This window comes from Harpegnathos saltator, unplaced genomic scaffold (genome assembly GCF_003227715.2).
Source record: "Harpegnathos saltator strain DR-91 unplaced genomic scaffold, Hsal_v8.6 scaffold198, whole genome shotgun sequence".
Classification (NCBI taxonomy): Eukaryota; Metazoa; Arthropoda; class Insecta; order Hymenoptera; family Formicidae; genus Harpegnathos; species Harpegnathos saltator.
The window spans coordinates 27,562-53,499 of NW_020229981.1; the positions used below are offsets into that span (position 1 = coordinate 27,562).

The 25,938-nt window shown below is 36.4% G+C and overlaps 1 protein-coding gene across 2 annotated transcripts; it reads right to left on the minus strand.

The window, feature by feature from the left end:
- Window positions 1-195: 195 nt before the first annotated feature.
- Window positions 196-22,770, minus strand: LOC105190491 (F-actin-monooxygenase Mical). Of its 2 annotated transcripts, none has more exons than XM_019844772.2 (4): window positions 22,533-22,770; window positions 11,422-11,563; window positions 1,263-1,384; window positions 196-1,194 (listed from the first exon to the last, which is right to left on the minus strand). In XM_019844772.2, exons 1-4 carry the CDS (start codon window positions 22,692-22,694, stop codon window positions 877-879), a joined length of 744 nt encoding a protein of 247 aa, XP_019700331.2. In that variant the 5' UTR covers window positions 22,695-22,770; the 3' UTR covers window positions 196-876. The 2 variants fall into 2 exon arrangements, with proteins under 2 accessions (XP_019700331.2, XP_019700327.2); XM_019844768.2 differs by having other exon boundaries at window positions 196-1,215.
- Between the last annotated feature and the right edge of the window lie 3,168 nt (window positions 22,771-25,938).

Sequence of the window (25,938 nt, forward strand, 5' to 3'; positions counted from 1 at the left end):
TTAACCTTTAAAGTTTATCTTCAAATTGGGCATGAACTTATGCAATCGTCCAATATAATGTTTTGAGAACTTAATGGTATACACTTATAAACCGTAAAAAAACGGGAAACTATTTAATTTTAAAACGAAATTATAAGGTACGAAATGTAAAGGCACGAATTAATTTATGCACCTCATATCTGATTTGAATATATGTTCTAAAGGACACATACGCTTTATGATAATTGTTGCTATCAAAAATGTATCTCATTCCATCACAGATTAATAACATAACGAAAGGTAATACAAATATTTTCAAGAATTTCCGAGAGTCTTCGAAAGCACTTTTAAATGTATAGTCAGCTGACAATTTTATTTTCAGACAGAAGAACTAATTTTACATCAAAATAATTCAAAATATAAATGAGATTAACGTTAAGCACTTTAAAAATGCTACTGGCATTCAAAAATGCGATCAGATCATCGCAAACAAACGAGTAAGTGGAAAGATGGTAATGTCAAATCCGACGATACCAATCAACATCTTAATTTAATAAATACTTTGTAATCAATAGAATCATTCGGAAAACCGTGTCCTATTCTTGTTATGTTTCTATTATAACATAATGCCAGTACAGTCTGTCACATTTCTATTTTTATGAATTTATATGCTAAGTATTATTTATTCAGTTCATACTGTGATTCACAGTCACATGATGCTTGCACTTTATGGTTTCTGCCGTGTTGCTAGTTATAGTATGTCAACAGATTATTTTGAAAAAATTAATAAGGACACAGTGAATAGGAATCGGTTGATCATTCTTAACTAGATCTACTTACATTTTTCTAATGTTTGGCCATTAGAATAACTTATATATTTTTTGGATGTTTCTACAATTAAATCAAATCCTTGCAAGACAATAGACATGAGATATGACAAATATTGATGCAACATAAAATTTCTATTAACATTTTACTACTTTCCTGTAAAAATCGTAAATTTTTATTTACCGATTTCTGCATCTTCGGCTCTGCATCTTGAGTTTTATTTAAAAATTGTTCAGCCATGGCTGAAACTTTATTATAGCCAAGCACATTTCCTTCTTGGATTTTCTTGCCTATATTCTTCAGAGTATTGTCTATGTCAGCGTACTTACTGTAAGTGTCTCTCTGATTGTTGCCCCGCTTTTCCATTTTGATCTGCCGAGCTAAAAACTGAATAAAACATATACACATCTGAAAAAATGTAGGAACGTCAGCGCTATTGAGTATTTTATGCTAACCTGCTCGCGACTCCACTTCGGCACTCTTTCTATGCGATCGTGGCGCACACTGCGCCCCATTTTATTCTCTTCGATTTTCTTCTCAATTTCCTTTACGTTCCAGTCAGTTTTTTCAATCTTACCTATATAAAGGAATATTATACAATTAGTTTGCAACACATAATAAGATCAAAATTGTAAAAAAAGGACAATAAAGAGAGTCAAAGATAATTGCAGAAGAGCATATAATCCAAATTACAGTAGTTTATACGGAAGATTTCGACTATAATATTTGATCATCATTAGCATACAAATATCCAAACCGAAAACATATACATTATATATATAAAAAGAAGGCAGAGGCAGTTAACACCATAGATTTCCAATCAGTTCATAAATCCGAATAAAAACTTTAAAATGAGTCCCACATCTATATCAACCAATTGAATAATGAATGAATAAAGATGTTATAGCTAATGGGCAAACGCCAATATATTGTCTTTAAAAAAAGTAATAATACAGCATGGATAGTCTACCGCAGATGTAATAAATGATATTGGATCAACGGTCAGCAGTCATACAGTAAAGTAATAATAAATAAATAAATTAATAATGTGACAGACAAATGGCTGAAGGCTTATACAGGGTGTCTCAGAACTTTGGGACACGGGCTCCGTAGGGACATAGAGCTAAGTGTGAGGAACAAAAAATTCCTCTACCATAATGTGAAAATCGTAATAGTTTTTTAGTAATAACCGCGTAAAGTTTGGCGTTTTCCATGCTCAGCGCGGCCTATAGACGCTCTGCGGCAAGTTGTATGCGTAGGGGCTGAGCGATAACGTGGCTCGCGTTGACCGTCGCGCGGCGTCAAAGCGCCAAGGCGTCATCGCGACAGTCAGCACGAGACGCGTTATTGCTCAGCTCCTACGCACACAGCTTGCCGCGGAGCGTCTATAGGCCGCGATGGGCGTGGAAAACGTAAACTTTACGCGGTTATTACTAAAAAACTATTACGATTTTCACATTATGGTAGAGGACTTTTTTGTTCTTCTCACTTGGCTCTATGTGCCTACGGAGCCCGTGTCCCAAAGTTCTGAGACACCCTGTATATCATATATGACAAGTGAATGAATAGATATATGTAAACAAAAAAAGTCGAAAAGTTGTTATTAATTATTATGTTTATGTCATAGACATAAGAATAAGGAGACAATAGTAATCCGAACTGTAGGCGATGAGGGTGAAGCCGCTGTGCGGGGCGAGGAATGTGGTCACATAATACGATATATTTGGTGCAGCACAGATGATTGGCTATAAAGTACTTATAAAGCAATCATTATTTCCTTAAAAGCGATTCTGGATTTATTGAAAAATAAAAATAAAAACCTAATAGTGAAGAAAAAGCTAATAGCTGAAGAAAAAGAAAAAAAGCAACTGTGCAGAAATAACTGTTGATTACACAGGGCTGCGAAAATAACACTTTCGAATCCCCATTAAGATCTAAGGGTGTTTTTCTGCATAATTTTTTGCGCTGAATCTGAATCTGGCCGCAGAATTTGTCTAGCATGTCAGAATTTTAAAATATTCTAACCTAAACGTGCAAAAAGGGCCGTTATTTGACATTTTTAGATGGAAATAACTTTGTAACGATACGCCGATCGTTACGAATCGGGCCGCGCGAAATGCATTTCGACCACGGGTTATGCACCCTGCGCAGGGTGCAAGCGAGCGGACGACCGAGCAAGCGAGCGAGAGGGGCCACGAGCGAGCGAAATGAACAAAGGAGCGAGCGAGCACGCGGTACGCGCGTGGAGGCAAGAACCGCCTCGACGCGCGCGGCATGCGGCCGTCACATGTATTCCGTGCCACGAGATACGGAGGGGGAACCGGAGTCGTACGGGCGGCCGATATAAGGCGCCGTGCGACTCACGAGAGGGACCTTTTTCTTCTGACGTCTCGTCGGAAAGAGACGAGTCACCGACCCGCCCGAGAGTTCTCCGGCATTTTAGCGAGTGTACTCGTGAATTCCTGGGGCGAGAGTCCTCGCCGTACCCGACACGGGCGTGTTCGTGATTTCCCGGGGCGAGAACTTCGCCGTAACCGACACGAGCATACTCGTGATTTCCCGGGGCGAGAGTCCTCGCCGTACCCGACACGAGCGTGCTCGTGATTTCCCGGGCGAGAGTCCTCGCCGTAACCGACACGAGCATACTCGTGATTTCCCGGGGCGAGAGTCCTCGCCGTACCCGACACGAGCGTACTTGTGATTTCCCGGGTGAGAGTTCTCGCCGTACCCGACACGAGCGTACTCGTGATTCCCAGGGGCGAGAGTCCTCGCCGCGTCTACGCGAGTGTGCTCGCCTATCACCGGGGCAAGTGTCCTCGCCATCCTGCGGGCGTGTTCCCCTCGCATAAGCGCCACGGGCTAATCCGTGCCCGATTCCCACCGTCGCGAGCGAGACCGACATTCGGGAGCGGAACCTCCTGAGACCGAAAGCCTCGGCAAGCGTGCCGATTTTGCGTCACGGGCGCACGTCGCGAGTATCGCGACAACGAGCACGACTGATCGCCTCTGCGAGGAGAGGCGATCAGCGGGCGAACGATCCCCGAACGGAAGCGACCGCCGTATCGTCACGGGAGGGCAATCGGAAACGACACTGGTTAAGCGACCCAGTTTGCGAACAGAATCACCGCTGCCGTCTCGGCCGATCTCGGCGTATTATATTTTGCTAGATCAATTATTCTTTTAATAAAGCATTATTAACTCACATGTCAACTCGTCAATTGAGCACGATCCCTTCCCGCCTTTGGGTTCCGACGGGCCGGGTCTCGGCGGAGCCCTATTCTACGACGTAAGCGGGAAGGACTTGCATGGACGCACACCAGGCGTCACAACTTTCAAACGCGATATTACTCGTTAATTTGGTCAACAATTCAAACAATCAAAATTCGGATTCCTCATAAAGAAAATCTACGGAAATGCATGTACGTGGTTTCCGAAATGTTTTACAACTGAGGACACTTTATATTAACAAATGCCATTTTCTTTGGTACCTAAGCACCGAACATTTTATCAGACCGATTTCTTTAGAATTCTGTATCAAAGCGTTTTTCAGATCACTGATTACGATTTTGAAGGCAGAATTTGGCTTTTCAAAATGGTGGATAAAATATAGCGGCCCGAAAATAAAAAGTCGTTATAATTCAATTAAGAATTTCTACCAAAAGGTTTTTTGGGTCACTGATTACGACTTTGAAGTCAAAATTCGGAAATTCAAAATGGTGGATCTAATATGGCCAGGATGATGAGATAGAGCATGATCCAGCCAACTAAGGCAAGATAAGGCATGAAAATGTCGTCTAGTAATATTCAAAGTGATTTGTAGAATCTTTTTTTTCTCTTCGAAGCTTCGAGAATTGGAACGTCTTTTGTGAGTAACATTGGTTTCACCTCTTTCCAAACACCAGCAATAGTTAGCTAGCATATTCCACTTTCCTTGATATCTTTGTTCTATTTCTTTAATATCCTGATGAAAACGTTCACCTTGCTCCTCACTCACGTCTCCAAGATTGTCAGAGAAGTAGTTAAGGTGGGAATGCAAAAAGTGAAATTTAAGGCTCATGTTGCATCCCAAATTCTTAAAGTGATTCAACATATTTGTAACAAGAACCTTGTAATTTTTTTCTTTCACATTTCCTAAGAAGTCTCTGATCACTTTCTTGTAACTCATCCATGCTTTTTTCTATCGTCGTTTTCACAAAATCATCGTCCTTCATAAGCCTTCTAATATCAGGACAATAAAAATTCCTTCTTTACTTTTAGCTTTACTTAAAGATACGAATTTTTTAAGGAAGTACTGGAAACATTTAAGCTACTTTATGTATGCGGTAAGTTCCGGCAAATACTGCGGTGACTAATCAGAAGACAGACACAGGTCCGGTTGTGGTAAGCTCCGACTACGCATCGCACGGCGTTGAAATCAAAATATTTTAATTTTTCCGCATTATGCCGCATGTCATACGTACGCAGGACGATTTTCGGAACGTGAAAATATGAATGTTTAGAGTCTGACTTTGTAGATTATATAGGTTTATAGGTTATGTAGGTTTGTAGCTTTGTTGGTTATATCGTTATGTCGTATGAAACTATCAAACATGGATTTTATAAATAATGAAAATTCATCAAATATGGAGTATATTAGTGATGCATACGGGGCTATGTTCCAAAACTCAACGAATAGAATAGCCATTGATTAACATCTGCCGCGCATAGGAGTCGCTTTCTGCATATGTTTACCGGAGCTCACCGCATATATGGAGTCTTAGCTTTACTGTCTTCATTTAATGTTTTAACAAACTGCTTCATTGATCCTTTATGAGCAAGAATGGTAGCAGTACGTCTCTCGGATCAATCAATGTTTCGTTCACAATATTTCGTGAAGCTGCTTCCAATGACTTTCTTTTTGGCCAATTGTTCTGTTTCCAATGCAACTCATGCGCTCTGCTATCCTACTCATACAAGAAACAAGGAAATTTTGTGTAGCCACCTTGCTGCCTAAGAATCATGCTAATTGCTTTTAGGCACCATAAAGTTTCCATTTATGATTTTCATACTGCACTAATTCAAAAATGAGTTTCATATTGGTATAAGAATCGTGTAGGTACGCCAAGTGAAATATGGGAATTGAAGCATATTTATTTCCATCGTGTAAAAGAACACCCTTTAAACTTGTTTTAGAAGCATCTTTGAAAACTCTCCAATCTTTAAGATAGTACTCTATTCCGAATTCTTGTAATAAACCAGGTCGTCATTGCAAAATACCATGGAATCTTGTTCAGAAAAAAATTTCAAAAATCTTTTTTCACGAAACCTATACTAATAGATGGTTGTTCCATCTATTAGTATAGGATGTAGTTTGGAGATTTCTTTCTTATAATCAAAATCCTAATAGTTCGGTCTTTTCTTTCGATAAATCTAAATCTCTGATTAAATCATTCAGTGCAACTTGTTCGATCAATTGTGGAGTAACATCACAGTCATACGAAATAAAGTCCAAATTATCAGATGCTTTTTCAAATGTAGGTTCCTTTTTACATTCATCTATCATTATTAGAGAAGTTGAAAGATTTTCTGAGGCTACGGGAATAGGTTTCGTAACAGATGCTACATCTGGATATTTTATAAGATGTTTAATTTTACTATTAAAACCGCGCAAGTTACATAAACAAAAATAACATTCTTCATGACGTGGTTGTGTACTTTATGCGGAACCCAATTTTTATCTCAGTATTGGATTTCATGATTGAAATATTGAAAGTACGACACTTTAATAGAATTATTAATATCACATCTTTGTTTCTCGAGGACATACTGACCGCAAATGTAATATAATTTATCCGGATGGTTTATACAAACTGTGTTAGACATTGTGACATACAGGGTGTTATAAAAGTCCAGGAAGAGCAGAATAACTCGAAAAATATGAGTTCTAGAAAAAATGCGAAACACTGAGTTTTTATGATTTTTTCCTGGCTATCTGACTGTGACATTGGACTTGACCTTGACAATGACCTTGAAGGTCATTTCAAGGTCAGGTCAATTTTTTAAATAAGACCCCATACTTTTGACCCCAGTAATGAAAAGAGTGGAAAATTTTACGTTCGGATATGACCTTGAACATTGCCAAATTTGACCTCTGAAGGTCACATAAAGGTCTAAGCTTGTTTTAGGCTGAAAACGCGAATATCTTCGAAAATGCACCTGGTAAGAAGCAATGTTACGCATAAGAATAAGAATGTAGAGGTCAACGAGGGACATTCAACCGTGACCTTGCCCTTATTCTCAAGGTCATGAGTTAAGATTTTTATTAAGGTCAAACCGGACTTTTTTAGGACTGAAAATCCATACTTTTGACCTAAAAGTGTTAAGATTGAAAAATTTTACGTTCGGATATGATGTTTTCATACTTTATCTATATAACATCACATACTTTTCCCCCATAATGTGAAGAGTGAGATTTTACGTTACGTACGAGGTCACACTCCGATTGTTGGTAATTTCTCAATACCGGGCGCCATTTTGGATCGGTCATCTTGAATTTGTAAAATCCAACGTCGGATCCGATTTCAGAAACGACTTCAAAAACTCCTTAAACGAGATCCAATTTTTATTATTCTTAAATATCGGCCGCTATCTTGAATCGGCCATCTTGAATTTGCAAAATCCGACGTCGAATTCGGTTTCAGCGAGCTCAAAAATCCCAGGATCGGTATCCGAAAAATTTATTCGCCATCGATAAAGTGTATGCTTCAAGGTTTTTATTTGTCTCGATTCTATCAGTGTCAAACAGATAATAGATTGTTTTTGAGTTTTCATCGATTTAACAAGTTTTGGTGTCATTCTAGTCCGTTTTGAATTATTATCATATTATTATTAACGATCAACGGTACATTACTTATTATTTTTATTTAAAGGTAAAGAAACCGAATTTTTTATACCAAATTTTTGCAAATTTTTTGCTTTCAATTCCAAATGGCTTTTCTTATAGAGCATGAGAGAATTTCGCTATTGATGATGAGAGGATGGGGGGATAGACAAAGGTCATACAGTGAAGTGAGATTGCTGTTCAATGAAAACTTTCGTAATGAAAACGAAGGTATTTCAATATCGACTGTATCACCATCAGACGATTTGTAGAAACTGGGAGTAATAAAAACCGCCAAAAATCTGGGAGGCCAAGGTCCCAAACGACAGAAGAGCGACAATTTGAAGTAGCCCAATCATTTGTTGAAAATCCCAGATTGTCAATTAGAAAAACATCTCAACAGCTTCAAATGAGTGTATTGTCGATTTCCAAAAATCTAAAGACCATTAAGTTCCACACTTACAAAATTCATCTCCACCATGAGTTGAATGAGGATGATTTTGACCGCAGGGTGCAATTTTCAGAAGTTATGATGCAAAGAATTGGTCAGCAACCGAACTTTTTGCATAATATCGTTTTTTCAGACGAAGCGTCTTTTGAAATTACTGGTAAGGTAAACCGTCATAATTTTAGATATTGGGACAACGAAAATCCTCATTGGATGCTTGAAGCACATACGCAGTGACCTCAAAAATTGAATGTTTGAGCAGGTCTTTATGATAATCAAGTGATTGGGCCTTTTCTTATAAATGGGAATTTGAACTCAGAAACCTATCTGCAGCTTCTAACAGACCAAATTGTTCCATCAATACAAGAGATTGTTGGTGATAATTTTGATGATGTTTGGTTCCAGCAAGATGGGGCACCGCCACATTATGGACGCATTGTTCGGAACTATTTAAACGATACTTTCCCTAATCGATGGATAGGTAGAAGAGGAACAATCGAATGGCCACTGAGATCGCTCGATATTGCACCACTTGATTTCTTTCTTTGGGGCTACATAAAAAATAAAGTTTATTTCACTAAACCTCGTAACCTGGATGAGCTTCAACAACGGATCATAGACGAATGTGCTGCAATACCTCCAGAAATGATAAGGAGTGCGACTGACAATTTGTACGTCCGCTTAGCACACTGTCAAACGGTCAATGGGGAACATTTTGAACATCTCTTGTAATTTCAGGCCGAGTTACAAGATGCTTCGCCTTCGGTGGCCGGGATTAACTGAACCTTGCCTTCAGTGGTCGGGTTTAAGACACCTTGCCTTCAGTGGTCGGGTTTGAAACACCTTGCCTTTAGTGACCGGGTTTAAGACACCTTGCCTTCAGTGGTCGGGTTTGAAACACCTTGCCTTAAGTGACCGGGTTTGAGACATCTTGCCTTCAGTGGTCGGGTTTGAGACGCCTTGCCTTCAGTAGTCGGGTTTGAGATACCTTGCCTTCAGTGGCCGGGTTTGAGACGTCTTGCCTTAAGTGGCCGGGTTTGAGACGCCTTGCCTTCAGTGGCCGGGTTTGAGACGCCTTGCCTTCAGTAGTCGGGTTTGAGACACCTTGCCTTCAGTGGCCGGGTTTGAGACACCTTGCCTTCAGTAGTCGGGTTTGAGACATCTTGCCTTCAGTGGTCGGGTTTGAGACACCTCGCCTTAAGTGGTCGGGTTTGAGACACCTTGCCTTCAGTGGTCGGGTTTGAGCCACCTTGCCTTCAGTGGTCGGGTTCCGAGATGCTGTACTTTCAGTAGACTTCACGATCAGTGAAGTAATGTAAAACGCATAATTTTGAGAACAAAGTCAAGGTTGAAAACGTCATATCCGAACGCAAAATTTTTCAATCTTGACACTTTTAGGTCAAAAGTATGGATTTTCAGTCCTAAAAAAGTCCGGTTTGACCTTAATAATAATCTTAATTCATGACCTTGAGAATAAGGGCAAGGTCACGGCTGAATGTCCCTCGTTGACCTCTACATTCTTATTCTTATGCGTAACATTGCTCCCTAGCAAGTGCATTTTCGAAGATATTCGCGTTTTCTAAAACAAGCTTAGACCTTTATGTGACCTTCAGAGGTCAAATTTGGCAGTGTTCAAGGTCATATCCGAACGTAAAATTTTCCGCTCTTTCCATTTCTGGGATCAAAAGTATAGGGTCCCATTTAAAAAAATTGACCTGACTTTGAAATGACCTTCAAGGTCATTGTCAAGATTAAATCCAATGTCACAGTCAGATAGCCAGGAAAAAATCATAAAAACCCAGTGCTTCGCATTTTTTCTAGGGCTCATATTTTTCGAGTTTTCTGCTCTTCCGGGACTTTTATAACACCCTGTATATATTAGGTTGTTCGGAAAGTTCGTTTCAAATTTTTGAAATAAATTAAGAGCGCAATATTTTACACAAAGAGGAACTTTATAGAAGCAAATATGTACCGTTTTGTTCAACGACCTTGGCCCATCTTTCAGGAAGCTGCATGATGCCTTTGCTCCAAAATAAAGGTTTCTTATTGGCGAAGAATTTATCAAGATGACTTTTGAGGACTTTCAAAGACTCGAATTTCTTGTCCCGAAGAAAATTTTTTAAAGAAAGAAATAGATAGTAGTCAGATGGGGCAAGGTCGGGAGAATATGGAGGATGAGGAAGAACGTCCCATTCGAAGTCTAACAGCTTCCTACGGATAGGCATTGCGACGTGAGGTCTGGCGTTATCATGATGGAAAACAATTCCACGCCTGTTGGCCAATTCAAGGCGCTTCTGTGCGATGGCAGTCTTCAGTTCGTCCAGTTGAAGGCTGTACTTCGCCGCGTTGATGGTTTCGTTTGGTTGAAGAAGCTCATAATATACCACGGCCTTAAAATCCCACCAGATACTCAGAAGAACCTTTTTCGCATGAAGCCCCGTCTTGGCCACTGTTTGCGTAGATGCGTCGCTGGTTCCCCACGACCTCTTGCGGCTAACATAATTGTATAGGATCCAACTTTCATCGCCTGTTATGATCCTCTTCAAGAACGGTTCTTTTTGGTGCCGTTGCAGCATATCGCAAAACGTTCACACGTTCCAGCAACTGCCGTTCATTCATTTCGTGTGGCACCCACACATCCAGTCGACTTGAGAATCCTAGCTTCTTCAGATGGTCATGCACGGTGGAAACAGACTTGTGCAGAATGTCGGCGAGTTCTCTCTGTCACTCGAGGATTTTCGTGCACGAGATCCATAAGAAGCGTTTCATCAACCTCCTGAGGCCGGCCTGAGCGAGCTTGATATTCCATGTTGAAATCGCCAGCTTCGAATCTTCGATACCATTTTCGAACTGTCTGGTGAGTGACGCAGGCATCTCCATATACTGAGAACATCTCATTCAGGGTCTGCGAAGCCGTGAAGCCACGTTTAAAGCAATATAGCATCACATGACGAAAATGGACTTTTTGGTTCTCCATTTTTCAAACTGATTTCTGACGAAATAGTTGCACTTAGGAAGATCTGCGAAGTTTCCTTAGCGGGCTCATAGATCCGGGAATGTTTGTTGACAAACATAAAATCGTTTAGAGCGCCCTCGTACAGCGCCCTCTTACTGATTACATAGAAATGTGGAGCGCGCGAAATTTGAAACGAACTTTCCGAATAACCTAATACATATATATACAGATATATATACACAACACGTGCACGCATGCATGCGCACACGCATTAGAAGAATTCAAATTTCTATATTTAGCTATAAAAAACCTTTACCACAAGAATATAAAGATTAAAAAATATATACAAACCAATAGCACGTAAAAGGTCCTTAGGTTTCTTCTCAGAAGGTGCTGTTCCTTTCAGCTTATCTTCAAAATTTCTGATTCTTCCCGAGAATTCCTCGTCCACACTACCTTTTCGGTAACTAACATGTATCTTGGATTCTCTATCCTAAGATAAAAATTGATTACTTAATATAGATTTCTTACAGATAATAAATAAAAGATTTAAAAGGTATTAGTACAAACAATACAAAACAACGTAAGCATAATCATAATCATCATGTCAGTATTTAGCATAAATCTACATATAAAAGTAATAAAAGAATTGAATTCAGAAGTCAAATTTTTCTTTCTTCCAAAATTGTAACTATAATTTATTTCGAGAATTAATCGTTATTAAAATTGAAAAGTTTTTCAGATAGAAAGCAAACTTTATTTCAACAAATATAAAAATTGTTTTAAGCGAAGGAAAGCATTAAAGTTCAGTTTTCAAAAATCTAATCTAATCTATTAAATAACAGATAGACCAAAATCTATTCCATAGTAATTTTTTACAGATATTACAATAAATGTTTTACAATAAACAATAAAAATTTTAATATTTTTGTAAGTAGAATAATAGAAACAATTGATTAATATGAACAAAGCATACAAAAACAAAATATCATTGCATTTTGTAGAAGCTTTAATGCATCAGTACAGGGATTAATTGAATCAATCTCGGTTTTTCTCGTTATTCTATTTATTAAAGGCGAAGTCATAAAAAAATGAATATTTTATTAGGTATTTCAAATATTATGCTGAATTTGTAGTATCAAGATAAACTATAATATATACTATAATAATAAACTGTAATATATACTATAATAATATATACTATAATAATAAATATATATTTATATGCACAAAATAACCACAGAAATATATCTATATTTTCGTATTCAAAAGGGTATTGGGATCGGTAAGCATCATTTTAAACATGTACTTTAACAAATTTTTGTGTTAAATAACATAGATATATGACTTTTTTCAAACATTCGTAATTTTTCATGTTCAAGATCATTTAAAGGTTATATTGTGATAAGTTGCAAAACTCTTTTTCAATGTTGGCTATAAAAGCGCGCAAACAAAAATATATAATTCCATAAAGAAAAAAAAAGTACCTTGATATTCAAATCTCTGAAAAATGACTTTAAAAAAATAATTTTTTCTGTTACTATAATTATCTCCTCGAATGATGCAATTTTTTCCTTAGACATTTTTTCATATAATCAAAAAAATTTTTTTAATTTAAGAAGTTCCATTTGAGAAGACCACTTTGTATACAGGGTCTGCCGCAAAATGTATCAATCCACGAATAATGGCAAAGTACGTCAACCTGAGCACAAAGACCATTGTTATTTTGTAAACAACGTGTAATTTCAAGTTATTCGTGAGAGAAGATTATCGAATTAACTCGAGTGACACTATGGGACGCGCTTTGTATGACAAAAGCTAGTCGAAAATGATTGAAAAGCGACTACTTCTTAACAACAATAGCTATATGCTAGTAGCTAAGGATAACGTAATGATACGAGCGACACGCGGAAAATTGTTTCTCAATACGTAAGATATAACCATTTTTAAGTTCACATCTACAGAGCATGTATTATATCGTGCGCACGTGATCCGCTAATTTTCTTTTATGAATATCTCGATTTATAAGTTGTTTACAAAATGATAGGGATCCTTGTGCTTAAGTTGACAGTGAGTAGTTCTATCATTCTATATGGTTATTAAGTAAGTTATAAGGTATGTCTTGCGTCAGGCACTGTATATATACAAGGTGTCCCATTTTAAAGAACCCATATCTCAGAAATATCTCAGAAACACTGCGTTAAATCGAAAAATGCTTAAGACAAAAGTTGTTTAGCTTGAAGGGGGACATAGGACAGCGATAGCATTTTGTTTATAAATGGCTCCATTTTCGAGATATTTGCTGATTATCAATTTTCTTAAATGGAAATCCAAATTTTTTTATTATATCATCATTTTCTATCAATTAACTTGAACAACTTTTGTCTGAAACCTTTTTTATTTGCTTAATATATTTTGAGATATTTAAAGAAAACTTGGTAACTTTTCCAACATTTACCTTACGATATCTCGCTAACTATTCATCGAAAGAGAAAATAGTATTAGATTTTTTTACTTTATTTACTGTCAAGGATATACTATTATAATAGTGCCCTAACTTTTATTAATTTAATAATTTTGTAATTTTCAAAGGTCGATAAGTTAACAATAAGCCCATAATAAATAATGCCCTTCTGATTCCACCAAATGCATAACTTTTGAACCATGGTTACTCCGTTTTGGAGTTGATGAACCTGGTTCACCTGGCATCACCCATGATTTCAGTCGTTTGGGGTTGTCGTAGTAGATCCATTTTTCATCGCCAGTGACAATTCGATGCAGAAAACCCTTCCTTTTTTGTCTTTGAAGCAGCATCTCGCACGTCACCAGACGTGTCTTTCAATGTCTCTCTCCTTCAATTGATGTGGCAACCAATTTCCTGATTTTTGGACCATTTCCAACATATGTAAACGTTTTCCGACGGTAGATCTATCAACATTTAACTCGTTTGAAAAATCTTCGAGCGTTCAACTCGGATCTTCTTCGAGTAAATCTTGCAGTTGTGCATCTTCGAATTTTTTAGGTGCCTCTTCGCGTTCTCGGTCGCTTACGTCATAATCACCACTTCGAAAACGCCGAAACCATTCTTTACACGTGGTACTCGACGGAGCATGATCGCCGTAAATATCAACAAGCATTCGATGCATTTCAGCAGCAGTTTTCTTCAGAATATAGTAATGGAGTAACACTTCCCGCAAATGCTTCGTTGGGGTAAATGTTGCCATTTTCGACGCGAAAAAAAATGATGTTTACGCTTCAAACAAATGTCTACTACTACAATTCAAAGCTCACAAATACATCTTCAAAACACAAATATAGCCGTTCCATCAAACACGAAATTAGTACCACTGGCGAAATCTTTCTGAAAAGGGCGGAAACTTATTCCCATATCCAATATTACAAGCACCTTAACGTATAACAAGAAATGTTTCATTGCAGAGTATTTATACCATACTTATTGCAGAGCAAGAGACATACCTAGACATTGATAAATATTTAAAATCGTAATGTCTCTATATAATATATGTATAATATATTAATATAAATTGACATGCATACCTTTCTCGTCTGTTATATTAAATACACTCAAAAATAATGTGATGTGGAATATATATTACAAATAAAAAAAAATTTTCGGCGACCCGCGTTTATGTGTTAATATTAGATTGTCTAAAAAGTATTGAGCTTTTGGAGGTCAAATAACAATAAATGTATTCTCAAATGAGAATACATTTATTGTTATTTGAAAATAACGTTATAAAACCACATATGCACCATTTTGTTCGATGACTTTCTGCCATTTTTCCGGCAACACCATTATCCCGCTATAGAACTTCTGTGGTTTCTGGTCAAAAAATTGTGACACGCGGTTTTCACAGGCCTCTTTTGAAACTAACTTAACATCATTCTGCAGGGACCGCAACAAATGATAGTCTGACGGTGCCAGGTCCGGGTCCACTATACAGTGGATGCATTAAAACCTCCCAGCCAAGTTCTCTCAATTTCTAACGAGTCGTTAAAGATATATGCGGTCTGGCGTTGTCAGCGTGTTATACGACACCCTTTCTGTTGACCAATTCCGGCCGTTTCTTTCGAATTGCTAGGTGCAATCGCGCTAATTGTCGACAGTACAGGTCTGAGTCTATCGTTCTGCCTAGCGGCAGCAGCTCATGATGCACGATGCCCTTTCAATCCCACCAAACACACAGCATAACCTTCCTGGGCGTCAGTGTGGGCTTTGCCACAGACTGTGGAGCTTCTCCTCGCTTCAATCACGATCTTTTTCGCACATTGTTGTCGTAGGTTATCCACTTTTCATCACTCGTGATTAACCACTTCAGAAATGGCTCGATTTCGTTACGTTTCAATAGAGATCCGCAGTTAGAAATTCGATCGAGTAAATTTTTTTGAATCAGATCATGTGGCATTCAAATATCGAGCTTCTTTTTGTAGCCAGCTTTCTCCAAATGGTTTAACACTGTTTGGTAATGGATGTTTAGGTCATTGACGATGTCATGACTGCTCACATGCCGGTCTTGCTCGACTTTTGCCAGAATATCATCCATTTTTTCTATGATTGGTGGCCCACTTGGTGGCGAAGAGTATCTTGGACATCGAAATTTCCAGAATGAAAGCAACGAACCATCTTTTGGCTGTTGCTTTTGATAACGTATCTGGCTCATAAACAGCACAAATTTCTTCACGGACCTGCGCAGCATTTGCGCCTTTATCGAAATAAAATTGTAAAATGTGGCGTAGTTTTGCGGAAAGTTCACTCATCTTCACGGCGCAATACCTTACGTCTGATTATAAAAATTCCAACACTTTTTGTACGTCTACTAGCTTCAATTGTCACATGACGTTAAGTCTGACCTGCTGCGACTCATATACCTTGAGATTTAGGATACTAACGCTATCTCGTGCACAAAAGGCTCAATACTTTTTAGACAACCTGATAGTTTCTGAATTATTGTATATTGTTGTATTAATTAAAATGCGTTCAAAAGATATAAATAGACATCCGTCATTTGCGTAGCAATGTCGCGATTAAGCGCATACGCATGTTACCAAGCACTTTGCTTATGATATCACCACTTATAAAATTGCAATGTACAATTTAAATATAATGTATAATTTAAATATAAAACATAAGAAATAACATTATATATGGGTAGATTCAGAATGAAAAATGCTAACTTTTTTTCTACATAATAAAATTAATAATTTAATTAATTAAACCTAATACGGCCATTTTGCTTATTATTAAAAATATTTTTTGTATTTTAACCAAGCCTATTTCATTTTTCATAAAAAACCGTATAATTTTTATTTGAAAAAATGTTTTCTATCTGCAATAGTTATCGAGATAGAATAAAAGATATCAAACTTTAAAGGGTAGTTTCACCCCTTAAAGAACAATGAATAAAAGTATTGATTTTGGTCCATCGTGAGGAACAAACAAAATACATCATTTCTATAAGATTTTGAGCTGCTGAACACGATGCCGTCGTTAGTTTTCCTTTAAATCCCGGGGAACATGTTCAAATCCGACGATTTATCATCCAACGATCGAATGGCTCGAAAAGCTTGTGTATAAACTTTGAAGCTATTGCAAACTCATGTACTAGCTCAATTAGCTAAAGTTAAGTAAAGTTAAGTTTAGATTTTCGATTTAGAAATATTTTCAATTTAATAGTTGAAGGTGTTCCCTTTTTATGCAAAATTTGCTAACAAATAATGTACACGATGTCACAAATCATCCATTTCACTCGATTTTTTTGTAAACGCGATATTTTAAGAGAAAATGTTTCAGACATAAGTTTTATGGTTTCAAAGGGGACATATAATAACTATATCATTTTGTTCATAGATGGCGCCACTTTCGAGACATTCACTGATCATTACTTTTTCCAATAGAAACCCGAATCTTTTATTATATCTTCTTTTCTTACTAATTAATTTTAGCAACTTTTGTCTGAAACGTTTTTTTATCTGCCTAATATTTTATGAGATATTTAAGGAAAACTCGGTAACTCTTTAAATATTTAATTTACGATATTTCTGTAATCGCTGTCGGAAGAAAAAATAAAACTAGACTCTTTTATTCTATTTGGTCTCAAGAATACATTATTAAAATAATGTCCTACTTTTTGTTAATTTTTCGACCTTTGGAAATTTCAAAATCATCAAATTAAAAATCAGGACGCTATTGTAACAATATATTCTTGAGATCAAATAGAGTAAAAAAGTCTAGTATCATATTTTCTTCCGATAAACAGTTAGTGAGATATCGTAAGTTAAATATCAAAAAAGTTACCGAGTTTTTCTTAAATATCCCAAAAAATATTAAATAAATAAAAAAATGTTTCAAACAAAAGTTGTCAAAATTAATTGGTAGAAAAAGAGGATATAATAAAAATTCAGATTTCCATTTAAAAAAAGTAATGATCAGTGAATATCTCGAAAGTGGCGCCATCTATGAACAAAATGGTATAGTTGCTATGTCCTCTTTCAAACCATACAACTTTTGTTAGAAACATTTTTCCCTAAAATGTCACGTTTACAAAAAATCGAGTGATACGGGTAATTTTTTTTGTTAACAATGGGGAAATCCTCATGTATACCCCCGCCCCTTGGGGGAGGGGGGTTATGCCAGACTCTTACCGGCTAAAACCCCACCGGGGTGCCTACCAGCCGGACCGGAGTGGGGGAGTCAGGAAAACTACGTCGGCATTTCCTCCCCGAAATATGGGTGATCTGTGACATCATGTGACATCTGTGACATCATATATTATTTGTTAGCAAAAGAGGATGTCAAAAAATTGTTGATTTTGACCCCCAAGGGAAAAGTGAATGGACCTTGAAAAATCATTGTTTGGGTCCTCAGATGACAGGAAATAACAATCATTTATCCGACCAGTAGTGGGAACATTGCAAGAATAAGGTCTGAATATAGTAAAAAATGTTATTAGCCAAAAACTTGCAATTACTAATTATTCTAGGCGGGTCACACTTCCGTATGGTTCCTTATAAGCCACTCTTATAACGGTGTATAGAAAGAACAACTTTAAATATAAAACTATAAAAATAAAGTTATTGTTGCATACGGCACAAGTAGTCGTACGGAAACACACTCAGCGAGAGCGCGCTGCGCTAATGCCGCGTCTCCGGTCGTCGGCATATCGCAGGCCGTTTGCTCTTCCATATAGTAACATTATATTTTTTTAATAACAGCTGAAGACGTCACCTTTCCAACGTTATATAATATGTAGATGGAAGTATTAATGACAACACTTTACGACGCTTATAACTCCATCTATTGAAACTCCGCACGAACTTTTGCACTCACCCAATACATTCTCATTGAATTTTCAATAAACAATTTTTTTTGTTCTTGAAATTGCATATCACTGAGTGTGAAACAAGTCAATAAACAACACTTTGCCTCATCTATCTCTTAATTCTTCAGAATTACTTTAATTAAAAAATTAAAAGACCGGGAGGACAGCGTACCAAATAGGGTTCACCTGAAGATTCTTATCTCGGTTAACATTGTTGGGATATTTTTTAATTGACCAGCTGGCTAATTAATATGATTGGTCGAAACATTTCCCCCACCCTGTTCCCCATTTCTCCCAACCGCCGCTTAGAAGAATGGAAGAGTATATAAGGACAATCACAAACCAGGAAGACTCAGTATCGGAGCTCCTAGCCCTAATGATGCAAGCTGCAATGATTGCGAAACGTGGGCACAAAGCTGAATTACGACGCGGTATCCATCCGGAAGAAACACACCCTGAAGGTAAAGTATAGTTTATTGACTTGTTTCACATTCGGTGATATGCAATTTCAAGAACAAAAAAAATTGTTGATTGAGAATATATAATGTTACTATACTATACTATACGAAAGATCAAACGGCCTGCGATGCGGCCGACGACCGGAGACGCGGCATTAGGCGCAGCGCACTCTCGCTGAGCCTACTACCGAACGACTAACACATCACTCAATAAGTTCATAGGACGGCATATAGATAGCGCTACTATTGACAAATCCATATGATTTTTAGGAAGTACTAGCCTTCAAATGATACGTGTCAAAATTTCATGACAATCGGACGTTTAATTCACAAGTTACAGTGGTTTTAGTGACGCTACTGTTTTAATTTTGAAAACAATGGAAAAATCTGAGTTTCGCGCGTTAATAAAGCATTGGTTTTTAATGGGAAAAAATACCGTTCAAGCAAAGCAATGGCCTGACAAGTGTTATTCAGACTCTGCTCCATCGAGACAAATGGTAAAGATGGTTTGTTGATTTTAAAGGCGGCCGTACAAATACCGATGACGCTGAACGCTCTGATCGCCCAAATTCGGCAATTATTCCAGAAAACATAAAAGAAGTCCATAAAATAGTTTTGACCGATTGAAGTTACGTGAGATAGCTGACACCTTAAAGATATCAGAAGGCAGTGTATTCACCATTTTGCATGAACATTTGTCCATGAGGAAGCTCTGTTCGAAGTGGGTACCGCGTTTGCTCAGAGTTAATCAAAAACAGCAACGTGTCGACGATTCAGCGGGCTGTTTGGAGCTGTTTCAGCGCAATAAAAAGGATTTTTTGATGCGGTATGTGACAATGGATGAAACATGGATCCATCTCTACACTCCAGAGTCAAATCGACAGTCAGTTGAGTGGACAGCAACCGGCGAAACCCGCCCAAAGCGACCAAAAACGCAAATGTCAGCTGGTAAGGTTTTGGCCTCCGTATTTTGGCATGCGCAAGGTATTTTATTCATTGATTACCTTGAGAAAGGAAGAACCACCAATACTGAATATTATATGGCGTTATTGGTGCGTTTGAAGGAAGAAATTGCGAAGAAACGACCCCAAATGAAGAAGAAAAAAGTGCTCTTTCACCAGAATAATGCACCGTATCACAAGTCGCTCGCAACAATGGCAAAATTGCACGAATTGCACTTTCAATTACTTCCCCATCCACCGTATTCTCCGGATCTGGCTCTCAGCGACTACTACCTGTTTGCAGGCCTAAAAAGAATGCTCCAGGGAAAGAGATTTGGCTCCAATGAAAAAGTGATTGCCGAAACTGAAGCCTATTTTGAGGCCAAAGATAAATCGTTCTACAAAAAAGACATCGAAATGTTAGAGAAGCGTTGGAATCAATGTAGCACTCTTGAAGGAGACTATGTAGATGAATAAAGTCAAATTTTGCCTAAAAGTTGATTTATTAGTCATCCTACGAACTTATTGAGTGATGTGTTATTTATACCGTACGCCACAATATTTTCATCATTTAAAGTTGTTCTTTCTATACACCGTTGTGTGACTTATAAGGTGTGACTTATAAGTGACTTATAAAGAACCATATGGAAGTATGACCCGCCTAGAATAATCAGTAATTGTAAGTTTTTGGCTAATAACATTTTTTACTATATTCAGACCTTATTCTTGCAATGTTTCCTACTGGTCGGATAAATAATTGTTATTTCCTGTCATCTGAGGACCCAAACAATGATTTTTCAAGGTTTATTCACTTTTCCTTTGGGGGCCAAAATCGACATATTTTAGCATCCTCCTTTGCATAAAAAAAAAAACACCTTCAAATATTAAATCGAAAATATTTCTAAATCGAAAATCTAAACTGTTTTCAACTAATTTAGTTAATACACGAATTTGCAATAGCTTCAAAGTTTACGCAAAGGTTTTCCAGGCTATTCGAATATTGGATGATAAATTCTCGAATTTAAACATGCTCCCTGGAGTTTAGAAAACTAACGACGGCATCGTGTTCAGCAGGTTAAAATCCTATAAAAATGATATGTTTTGTTCATTTTCCACGATGGGCCTAAATCGGGCCATCCATCCATCGGCCAATTTTATCCATTGTTCTTTATATATTTTCCATACCTTTTCTAAGCTAGCAAAACTAAATTAGCAAAATCAAATGGAACTTATTCTGTTATTTGCTTGCAATATTATTCCTTGTAAATAATTTAAATATCGACAAATTTGTCTGCAAATAATTTAAATGTTTTCACTTATATAACCATCTCATTAGTAAGTAATAAAATGTAAATTGTTTTTACATTTATTGTAATCATTGGTAATTGTAAATATACATCCTTTTATTTTAAAAATTACAGATCAAATTTTGTTATTATAATTTAAATAAAGCAAATTATAAATTTAGCTAAGTTTACATTAATAATTTAAAGATTTTGTTAATGAACCATCTTGTTAATCAACGTGAGTTAGAATACACAATCAGCAGTCTTAATAATAAACATATTAATAGAAAACACTATTTTATCATGTTAAATATATTTTAAAACTACAATGTGATGCTATATACAGGGTGGTCCATTTTAATCGATAATCGGAAATATTTCGTCAGGTAAACCAGATTGTAAAAAATGTTTCAAATAAAAGTTGTAGGGGTCAATGGGGGACACGCATTGATGACCTTGACTTTGACCTTTAGGTCAATTTTCAAGGTACAATTATCTGAAGGTCAACTTTTATTTTTCGAATAGGAACCACTGTTTTTGACTCCAGAAATAAAAAGAGCGAAAAATTTTAATTCAGATAGATAAATTATGATAGAAGTCCCATGACATTTATTTTAAAGACAAATATGTATTTTTTATCAATGCCCTCAAACAACTCGTAACGTAAAGGAGGTATTAAAAAATGTTTTAAACAAAAGTTGTAGAGGCTAAAAGGGGTCGCCTACTGATGACCTTGACTTCGACCTTCAGATCAAATTTTAAGGTCACTTCAAGGTCTATGTGATTTTTTCAAATGAAAATCTCCAATTTTGACACCAGAAATGGCAACTGCGGAAATTTACTTAATTCTGATACATTATTTTCCTGGTATATTAAAATAGTAAATTAGAAAATTGCAGTGTAATAGAAAACCATAGAAAAGTTTTTTCAAATAATGGCTGATTATCCTCCGAATGAGATTGTTGATATGATTCAGATTTTAGGAGAATGTAGTGGAAATCACATAGTAGCTGCAAGATTTTAAGCACAACGTTATCCAAACAGACGTCATCCCAATAATACCACGATATGAAATCTTACTGATATGTATTTAGCTTTAAAATGATCTTTAAATGTCATGGGATTCCTATCATAATTTATCTATCTGAACCTAAAATTTTCCGCTCTTTTCATTTCTGGAGTCAAAAATAATGGTTCCTATTTGAAAAATCAAAGTTGACTTTCAGATAACCTTGAAAATTGACCGCAAGATCATCAGTGTGTGTCTCCCATTGACCTTTACAACTTTTATTTAAAACATTTTTCACGATCTGGCTTACCTGACAAAATATTTCGATTAAATAAAATGGACAACCCTGTATGTCGACGAATAAAAAATGCACACCAGATCGGCAGATAAAAAAACAATCAAGCATCTATATTTATTGTTGAGCTTACTGGATAGAGTATTTTTTGCTCTAAATCTTTTACTCGTTCCTTGAAATCTGGTGCAGTTTGACGGTACAACGAAATTGCATAATCCTCAAAGGGCTCGTTTTTTTCGCGTTTTGCATTGGCCTGCAGCATCTGCATACTTTTATAAAATTGTTGAATTGCCATTTGACGCAAGTATTGTCGCTTCTTTATGCGCTCGCTTCTATATATCTCGATCTCATTGAATTTTTTTTGTCTTTCCTCCTTTATTTAAGTTTAAAATTGTTATTAATCATATAAGTTGCAAATCGTAAATATCAATATTCTATTTATAATAAACTAAATAATATATATTTACATTACAGCAGATTATTATAAATAAATATTACTATACAACTACAAAATAAAAGTCGTAGGACATATGTTGTTTGATAAATTTCAAGCCTAAACATGAAGGTAATGTTACTGGTCGGAAACTGCTGTGAGCTGTCAAAACTACATTTTTTTAATAAGTGCTCCCAAATGTTCAGTCATATATAACGCTTAGTTTTGTTTTGACAATCAGTTATACGTGTATTAGTATACTTTCAATGATGAAAAAAATCGAATATCGTTCTGTGATTAAATACTTAAATCTAAAAGGGAATTTCAACAAAAATCAAAACCGAGTTGGCTTCTGTTTACGGTGACTCTGCTCCTTCATTTTCAACGGTGAAAGTTTAGGTTACCGAATTTAAACGTGGCCATATAAGTGTGTTTGATGATAAACGTCCAGGTCGCCCAAAAACTACAACGACTAAGGAAGTAGTCGACAAAGTATATCAAATCGTACTGGACGTTCGGAGACTGAAAGTCAGAAAGATAGCAGATGTCGCAGGCATATCTTCTGAATGTGTATTCAAAAGATTATATGAAGATTTGGATATGAGAAAGCTGATGGGTGCCATATTTGTTGATACTGGACCAAAAATACATTCGACAAGGAAAAGTAAGGAACAGTCAAAACAGTGAACTTCACCAGGCGAATCTGCTCGAAGAAGGTGAAGATGTTTTATTCGGTCAGAAAAGTTACAACTGTTATGACAACTGGTTTTTGGGATAGCCATGGCATATTGCTCATCGATTATCTTCAGAAAGGAAGAACTATCACTGGCGCATATTATGCATTATTATTAGAACATTCGAAAGAAGAAATCGTAAAAAAAACCGCATTTGAAGAAGAAAAAGGTGTTTTTTCACTAGGACAACACACCCCATGTATCTGCAATCGTCATGGCCAAATTGCATGAATTACATTACGAATTACGACACGAACCACCCCTCCCCCCATTTACTTGATCTAGCACTCTGCGACATTTTTTATTTCCGAACATGAAGAAATGATTGAGAGGAAAAATTTCGCGATCAATGAGGAAGTAATCGCCGCCGTAAAGGAATATTTTGCAGGGCATAATCCAACTTATTTTGCTGACAGACTATAAAAGAGATGGACGAAATATATCGAGCTAGAAGGAGAATATATTGAAAAATAAAACCCATTTTGTTGAAAATATAAATGTTTCATTGTTAGGCTTGAAACTTACCAAACAGCTCTTGTAAATAATATATCTTCTGATGTTTTAATCTTTGAATACTTTATTTCTTTCAATATTAGATAATTTTTATTATTTCTTTCAATATTAGATACTTTATTTCTTTCATATCGGATAATTTTTTATAAAAACATAATGATTAAGACCACGAACAGAATATAACTAATTTTTTAATAATTTTGGATCTATTATTAAATTTACAAATTAATCTAGTACTTATACATTTAGATAATCCCTACCAAGCCACTTTAAATTTAAATTATTATAAAGACAGATATTTAAATTAATTGTAACCTATTTAAATTAAAATTAATTTAAATCCTCATGACATTCACGTATCACTTCTTCTGGATGTTTAGTGAGCGGCATAGAGACGTCCTCGGTACATCTTATGTATATATTTCGGCCTTTTACGAATGTATTCTCTACCCCACTAAATCCCTTGTAATACATCTATTGGACATATCTAGGATCAAGTTTTGCTATATGGATTGGCTCTGAAAAATGTTTTGGCGTTTCTTATCCAACCATTGTGCAGAATGGTGTTTATTATTATACAGAACCCATTTCTCATCACATGTCACAAGGAATGGGTCGTTTCCGTTGCACAAAAGAAGTGCAAAACAGACCTTATAGCGCTTATTCATCTGATTTTGGTTCAATTTCGTGAAATTCACTTATTTAGCTGTTTGACCTTCCCCTTTTGCCCCCAAATGCCGAACGATAGTCGAGTGATCAACCCCGAGTTCTTCTGTAACTTCTCGTGTTTTGAGCCGATTAGCTTCGATTATTGTTCTCAGTTAGTTCTCAGTTAATCGTCATCAACTGTCGATAGATGTCCCCGGTACTCATTTTCATCAAGACGTTCATCCCCTTCACGAAATTTTCCATATCAACGTTGAACTATGTGCTCGTTTACACTTGTCCAAATGCGATATTGATATTGCGTACCGTTTCCGTCATTTTACAGCCAAATTTGAATTCACATAAAAAAAATTGCACGAAACTGTTTTTATCCATCGTTTCTTCGACATCCAAAACGCAAAACTAATTATGAATAAAAACAAATGCCTGCCGTCGAAAATGTAGAGCGAAAATTGCGCTTTAAAATGATATATAGTACAGCCATCTTCATATAAAAATAGATTTAGGATTTTAAAAGAGAAATTTGAATACAAAAACCGACATTATTTTTGCACCAACCTAATAAATTTGCTGTAAAAGGATCATTTGATATCTTTAATAGAACATCTGATAAAAAATGTGACAAAAAATAGCAGAACTTCCCAATCTATCTCAAACATCTCTTCAGTCACAATCGATAATATACGACCTGATGTTATCAAATAGGATGACTGCATTAATTCGCAATTATTTGAGTTTTTCTTTCATTTCCTTGATCTACACTCCATCACTATTGACTATAGTGATCTACTGTGATTATTTGCCTCGGTAATAGCTCATAGTAAAATATACCTTGTTGATCCTACTAGATACACAAGAGGAATTTATAATCGTGGATGTTACGTTTTGCTGTGGATATTAATAGTTGATCAGGATCAATCCATGACCTTTTGCTTTTAGAATTATTAAAATAAGTCCACTTTATCAGCCAATTTGCCACAAAATAACTTTTTTCTATGCCTGGCAAGCAATAAGAGATAAATAATAAACTAGTTCGCAATCATGTTTGCAGAGAGTTCAGGGTCAGCCATTTTCTTTCTTTCTAGACTTTTTCTATTATTTCCAAATAATAGGATATTATTAATTTATTAATTTTAAACTGCGATGTAAACTGCTTTTTAATGTTCGGAGTTTTCGTTGAACAATGTTTCCAT